Source organism: Plasmodium gonderi (assembly GCF_002157705.1).
Source record: "Plasmodium gonderi DNA, contig: Pgo-contig_277, whole genome shotgun sequence".
In the NCBI taxonomy this organism is placed as follows: Eukaryota; Apicomplexa; class Aconoidasida; order Haemosporida; family Plasmodiidae; genus Plasmodium; species Plasmodium gonderi.
In genome coordinates, this window is record NW_021629185.1 from 1 (window position 1) to 8923 (window position 8923).

Consider the following 8923-nt stretch of genomic DNA (forward strand, 5'->3'; position numbering starts at 1 on the left):
ATTTATATTTTTATTTGATTATTCTTAAATACAAGAATATGATTAAATAATCCATTTTGGATAAATGAAGCAATTACTTATATATTAAAATAATATGTAAAAAACATAAGTATCTATGAAATTAAATAAAAATATAGGAAGATAAACAAATATTTTTTTTCAATACTGTTATATATATATTACTCATACATTAAATTAGACACTCAATATAATAAACTATGAATTATATGTATATATATAATCCATACTTATCTCATAATATTTATTTCTGTCTTTTTCTTGAATGTATATATTGGAAATATATGGATATATATAGTAAAATCTTATTTTTATAAATTAAATATATAAATATATTTTTAACGTTTTATATTCATATTTTCTTATTTATAATAAAAACTATATAATTTATAATTTAATCTATATAATAGACAATCATTAATTATATATATATATTAAAATATTATTATAGTATTTTCATAAATTCAATGCTAAATGAATGATATGAATATCATATTATCTTATGCTGAAATGAAATATAAATATTATCATTATAAGTATATTACAGGAATTTATTATATATTTAAGAACATATCATTTTTTATTCATTCATTATTTATTGAATAATTTCATATATAAAGTTTTCATCACGATATTAATATTAATCATAGATACATATGTAATATATAAGTACAATATAAACTATATATTTATGATTGAACATTATGTAACAATAATATGGTAAAAGACGCCAGGTAATTTATCATTTAAATGAATATATATATATATCTACAATTATAATATATATATAGCATATAAACATGTAATTATAAATGCATATTCATGAATTAACTGAACAAAACATTTTCAATATATATCTATTATAAACCTAATTAGGAAATATATTATATAACTATAATTCTTTTTATTTTTTTAGTGTTTCAACAAATGTATCTTTGAAAAAAAAAGCATTTAATAAAAGTACAAAAAAATAAATCATATAATATAAATCATATAATGGAATTAATTTATATGATTTTTTGTTGTTTATAGTTAAAATATATATTATTTATTGTAACTTAGGAAACACACTTTTTTCTTTTTTTTAGAATATTTTATAAATTATATTTAAATAATATCATTAAACATGTATATAGTATTTTCAATAATAAAATATTTAAAATGTATATTCCATCCTATAAATAAAAGAGATTAATAGTAAGAAACAATTTTTGGGTATTTGGAGATGTAAAACATATAATAATGTTTTTAGTTCATATTTCTTATATTGATGAAACATTTTATTGGAATTACAATGCATCTATTGTAAGGATATAAGAGATAAATATTTTATATAAAAAACAATCGTATATAATAAATTTATTTTTTATAATGTATTATAAAGGAATATCCTTATTATGTATGAATTATGGAATATAATATAAATTTAATGCACTATAATTAAGGGTTTTTTAATTATACTATTTAGATAAACATTGTTTATCCGTTACATGAATAATTTGTATACCACTGACAATTTAGTGTAAAATCTATAAGAAGTATATATTTTATTTTAGTACACATATTATATATATTGGTAATCTACAATATCAAAGCATATATAATATATTATGTATTATTATTTTTATTTTATATTATATAATTTTACTATCAATTTGTTACAGCACATTTTTAATAAAAAATCAGGATCATTAATATTTTGTAGATTGAATATATTATATAAACTAATATACTATTATTGTATATTTTTCTTAATAATTAAAGTTAAATAATGAAATATGAAAATATAATAATCTCATATAACTCACATAATAGCACCATTTATTTGCAGAAACAGTTATTCGAAATATGCTGTAACTAAATAATATAAAAATTAATAGTTATATATTTATTTTAATTATAATACTAAATTATGTTACCTTAAAAAAATGATAAATCTTATAGATTTATTTTCCCTAATGATATTTGCATAGTAGTACATTATTAATATTATATATGCATTCCTTTTAGGTATGATCAATTAATGAATTTATAATATATATTTTATTATGTAAGATGATTATATTTTTTTTATTTACTTATTAAATATGTAGGAATACAGAAAAAGTGAATATATATTTGACAAATTTAATAGTAATCTTTTTAAAAAGGGAGCACGCTTTTTTAATTATTTTTTTATTTAATTCCTAAGTATTTAATTATCCAACTTCATATATTAATCAGGAGAGTGCATTTTTGTCCCATTAAAGTATAAAAGCCTGGTTCTAAATATAGCTATGAATTAATATATAATATAGATATAAACAAGAGGTATTTCTTAGATTCTACACTAATGAGTTAGCGGAAATATATGATATATATGACATATATTTTGTCATAATTTATGATATTATAAAAATGTTCTGTATTTGTTAAATATAACATTTTTAAATAAATGCCCTATAGGGTAGATTTGGTTTATTTAATTTTTTTTTAAAATGCATATTTAAATTAATTGCTTTATTTATGAAGTCTATATGTATGTTATATTTGCATTCATAAATATAAGAACCATATTTATAAGAACTATTTTTATAATCATAACATCATTAATAAATATTTTTATACACAAATATGAATTTATTGTAATATGTGAGATGAAATTCTACATAAAAATGAGATATATCATTATAATATATATTTAAATATATGCATTTATATGATTTTTAGTTAATAATATTTATAACGATATTTTTATTACATTTATTCCTAAGTTAAATAGAATATATATATACAAGCACAAATTTAACCTTTTTTATAAGGTGACTAATTAGACATTTGTATATTAATATCCAAACAAATTAAACTTCTATATTTTATTATATCCATATAATATAAAACAAATATCAAGAAAAAAATTTGAAATATATCAAGATTACTATATATATAAAGAAAAAAAAAAATATTTTAATCATATAATATTATTTTTATATTAAGTTACCAGGTAAATAGGATGTAGAATAATTGCCTATGAGTTTTAAATAATTATATATAAATAGTTGAACCTCTTTATCGGCGCATTTATATGCATACGTGTGTATGATGAATTTCATATTTTTCTATATAATATTGTATTATTAAAAAATATGTAGTGAAATTTCATAAAAGAACTGGAAGGAATACAAAAAAATAATGATAATATGTATCATTTTCAATTATACATATATGTGATGTGTTTATGAAGGATTGTGGTTACATTTTCAGTATTATATATATTTAGAGTAATTAAGAATGTCCTAAACTATTATTATACATATGATGTTACACAAATAATAATAACAGAATAATTATTATTTATACACATTTATAAAAAACAGATATAACCATCAAAAATTGATTTTTTTCCCTAGATTATGTAAATTATGGCACCTTAAAAATTTTGTAAAATATATATAACTAAAAATATGGGAAACACAGAAAAGGCCCTTGTTCCAAAAAGAACATTTGTTGTATTTTTATGTATAAAACGTCATAGAGGTAAAAAAATATTCACTAAAATATACATAATATGGAATACAGAAAATGCAATTTTCAGGTGTCTTAATAGAGAATTCACATTTATGTTAGTTTAACATGTCTGCCTTTAACCAAATTGTATATCACACACATTCTATAATATATATTTTTTCAGTATAAAAATCTATAAGTCAGAAAATATTATATTCTTTATTTATTTTTCTTTTAAATATTTTCTGAAAATTTATTCTAGGGGGTAAAATTTTTTTTAATTTTTGGTTTATATATTTTTTATTCAAAATTGTTTTTCATTATAAATCCAATAATAGGAATATATCCATTCAATAAAATTTTATTTTCCAGCGTTTATCCATTATATAGTAAATTGTTTAATGGAAATAAATATAACCTTAATTATGTGAAGTGTGTATATTTAAAATATTATCCCATATATATTTAAAGAGAATAGATATTGTTAAACAAATGTCAATAATTAATGTATCCTGAATAGTTAAATTTAACAAATATGCTTTTATACATTAAAAATTGTCGTACTAATATATAAATACATATCATCGTATATATAAGTCTTATTGTACAATATAACAAGAAGTAATAATTTATAAAATATTTAAGAATTCCTGAATATAACTAATTCAATGAATTATTGAATATATTTAATTTAATTGCTCTTTTCTAGACTATTATATATATCTGTAATTAGAACATCTAAATTATTTTATATAATATATATTCATAGAATACTTCTACGTATGATTTAGTTTAATTTTCATATATATTCATGTAATCTATAATACATTAATAATTATATTATAAAATATATATTATTAGACACCTTAAATGATATTATCGTATGGTCTTTTATGGAAATAACACACATTCATGTTTAAAGATCATAGGAACTAATAACATAGGACAAGATACATATATTTATGCGCAAATTTTGTTTATTATTTAATTTATAAAAAAAGAAAAAGAAAGCTTGTAATTTTCATTATTTATTATTTATTTCTTTAATTATTGCACCTCTTTTTCTTCTCGGTAAAGTAAGAATATGAAAAACATATACATAAATACATTAAATTATTGAGATATATATATTATACATGTTTTCTGTTAGCAGTTCAAATATCGTAAATATTTATAGAGAAAAGACAAGCGTTCTCATAAGACATGAAGATTTATGAAGATATTTTTTTTAAGTTAAATAAAATGTAAGGAATATAGCAATGTATTCAGAAAGATAAAACGGAATTACGATTTTATTATAGATTTTATAGTAAAAGCATAAAATATATTAACATTAAAAAAATTATATTTTTTATTTTTATATACTATTTTATGTTATTTTTTTCTAACGTTTACACTTTTTATACAATTTTTACATTTAATTCTAATATTTAATTCCTAATTTACCTTTTTTCATAGTACTTAGATTTTCATTTCAAAAATATATAGTATAATAGGTTCAAGTATTGACATATTTATTCTATTACATAATTATATTTTGATTCCATTGCAATATATATGACAAAATACATATATAATATTTAAATTATTTGTTAGTGAAAATTCGTAATATATTATGATGAATTAATATGTATATTTATGAATCATTATTAGATGAAAATAAATAGCCATTAAGAATAAAATAAATAATTTATAATAAAACATTTTATTTTACAAAATCCATGAGATTTAAAAAAGTTAAAAATTTCATACATAGTTTCAAACACAATATGCTTTATTGTCATAACTTAAAGGTTGTTATAATGAATTAAGTTAATATTCTTTTATCGTATAATTAATCTCACTATGTTATAGTTATTTATACACTTTAATAAAAATATACACAGAAGTATGCAATATTTCACATTGAAATTGTTTGTATTAATTAAACTCTGTTTATAAATTTTTAATTATAGTATAATTATAAATGACATTCAAAAAAATATTTTATTGTATACACTTAAGTTTACAAAAATATGAAGGTATTTATAATAGCTCCATATATATTTAAAAAAAAAATTTATGTAAATTATTAATTATAAATATATATTTTTTCAGATCGGATGAATATAAATTTAAAAATAGTTTTATTGATTTATATAATATCCAATTAAAAGAAGGTATATTAGAAGTAAATTCATATATTTTCTAATAATTATAATATGATGGTATACATAAAAAAAAAATAATTCATAATTTATTTAATATAGGGAATTAGAATATTATTATTAATATCAATAATATATGAATGGTACTTATCAAATATAAAATGGAAATGGAGCAAAACATAATAAATCCATTGAAAAATAAGATTTATTTTATAAAGTCTATTAAATATATTGTATTAACTAAAATAATGAGACCTGCTTTAATAAAGTGTACAAATTTATCGATATTAATGTAAATTAAGTAAATGAATATAAATATTTATATTTTGCTTATAATAAGGAATCCTAATAATATTTATTTTAATCAGTAGTATCTATGATGCATAGCATTAAATGTAGTATTAACAGAGAATATATTTTATAACTGTGTTATACGGTATAATATATATTATTAAGAATTCCGAATAATTAATTTCACACACAAATTGTAAATATCTTGAAATTCTTAAAATATATATATTCATATAATATATGCTTTGAGAAATTATATATCCATATTTCATAGAATATGGTGTTATAGTGATTAGATATTTTAAAAAAATATAAAGAATCATAAAAATAAATCTCTAATCATAAATAGTGCTATAATATGTACTTATGAATTTAATTAGGAAATTTTTATTTATTAGTAAACGCATAGAAAAATACATGATTAACTTATTTTCTTCTTTTATCACATTTTGATATTCTTTAATAATGATCGACTATCTAAGGGTATTTTTTTTATGTAGTAAAAATTACTGCTTATCATAATATACAATATTTCACTTTAAATTAATTATATAATTTTGTTTATTAATAAGAAATATATATATTATCTTTTGTCTAAAATTCATAGGAGGAAATACTTAAAATATTACCTTCAAAAATTAATTACACTATTTTCGATGATGCGAATGATAATTGTGATGGTGTTCATTTTTACGAAAGTGTAAAGAATCTCATAGATAAGAATACTACGAATAATGTTATTTCTGACAAAATAGTTAAAGCCTTATATTATGTGTATAAAAAAGATGAGGATATAGGTCTTGATACAGATGATTGTGATTATTTATACTTTTGGTTAGGTGATTTATTATATAAAAATTTAAAAAATAGAAGTTCATTTTACTCTATTATGATTATACTTATATTTTTATTGAAAAACGATGAAGGCCTGAGTATTTGTAAAAATAATAGTTATTATAATATAACTGATGATAATTTTGAAGATATGAAGATATTATTTGATTTTTCGAAAGATTATGATATTCTTAAAAATTATATTAATGAATATAATAAGTCTTGTGGTGATGCTTTTCAAATATATTTTGATGGTCTTGTAATAAAATATCAAGAGTTCAAAAACAAGTGTCGTGACTTAAGTATACGTAATGTGACTTGTAATGTATTTAATGATTTTTTTAATGGTATGAATATTGAAAACTTACTTAATTTGAGATGCACATCAATAGGAATTCTTCCTGATTCGATGGATGAACAATTACAAAGTGGAAGAACGGAAGAAGAACATGAAGAAGAAGCGTTACAAAAAATAGAGCCACAGTTACCTAAATATACTATGCAGTATGAGGTAGAGGGAGAAGAAGTTGTACAAATAGAAGATTCATTAACTGAGACATATGAGTATGTAGATAATCCAGGAAATATGGCAGAAGATAGACAATTAGATGCTTTAATAACGGAACATGAACATTCAGACGAAAGTACACGTAAGACATCAATTGAAGGACAGTCAAATATCCATACACAATCAGAAGAATCTCTATTGAGTATTAGAGATCCAATATTAAATGTCACTTCACATATTTCAAGTAATACCTTAGCTATTTCATCATCACAAAGTATGTACATTGCTCCATTTTTGATAGGAATTGCAGTTTTTTCTATTATACTGTACAAAGTAATTATATATGTTAATAAAGAAGAAATATGTATTATATTATATTTAATAAATTTTATTAATTATTATATAATATTACAAATATTATGTATAAAATATGTTCTACCTATAACCCATTTTCAATAGTTTAGTCCAGTAGGGTATTGGTTAAAAAAAAACTTAAAAAGAAAATCTAAAATGAAACGTAATTTTATAATGGATAGGAATGTAATAGAAGATTATACGTTTCCCAATGATATAGATTCACTGAGTAGATTCGATGTTACATACAGTAATATATAATTGTTCTTTATGTAACAAAAAAGGAATATTTTTGTCATATATATCTGTTTCAAGATGAATATATTTATACAAACATATTCATCCAACAAAAGAAAAATAATTATTTTTTTTTTGAATAATACAATAATAAATCTTAAATGAATATATTTATAATATAAACATGATTTTTTTTAAAATTATAACATTTTTATTTTTTCAGTAAGCATAAAAATATAGTAAAAATAATTCACATCCTATGTCCAAAATGTATGGTGATTCAGTATAAAGGTAAAATGCATGCGCTTGTTATTACATCTTAACATTTATTGTTAATATTTCAGCATATTATTCTTTTGAGAAACAAATAACATTTTTTTTTTTTTTGTTATATATATTTTTTTATTGTGACAATGAGCACTAGCAAAATATAATATATGATAAAATTGTTCGAATAAATATTTTATTTTCTTAATGATAATATTAATATTAACTATATTATTGTGTCAATACTTCAACATTATAATAAATTTATGAGCTCAGACTCTTGCTATATATTTCTTGCATATAATGATTAATACTTAATTATTTGTACAGATCATAAGTTATAATAACATTATAGACAATAGTATATACTTTTCTTTGTACTATTTATATATTTATCGTTTCCATTTTTTTTTTTATTCAAAAAATTGAATGCACATTTTTTTATGAACAAGTAAATATAGTATGTATATGAAAGTATTCATACTTATGTGTAAGAATATTTTTAATTAAAATAACTATTAGCGCAAGAGTTATTTATATTATACCTAATGTAAAAACTTAAATTTTTAAAATTTTATTAACTTAATTAAAAACATTAGAGATAATTATAATAAATTTCATATTAATATATATATATAATAGTTGTGTAACATTCACTATTCAAAATTTTCTTTTTGTATTTCATTACACTTAGTTGTAATTTAGCACTGCTGTAAGCATATAATTTTCTATATTTTTAATTTTTAGTGTATTCTATAATTTTTACAGTATGGATATTAAT

At 18.7% G+C, this 8923-nt stretch overlaps 1 protein-coding gene across 1 annotated transcript; it reads left to right on the forward strand.

Moving 5' to 3' along the window:
* Window positions 1-6407: 6407 nt before the first annotated feature.
* On the forward strand, window positions 6408-7899 carry PGO_002560 (variable surface protein; the record flags this gene model as incomplete). Its single annotated transcript, XM_028691149.1, has 3 exons — window positions 6408-6425; window positions 6550-7617; window positions 7744-7899. 3 exons carry the CDS (start codon window positions 6408-6410, stop codon window positions 7897-7899), a joined length of 1242 nt encoding a protein of 413 aa, XP_028546950.1.
* Between the last annotated feature and the right edge of the window lie 1024 nt (window positions 7900-8923).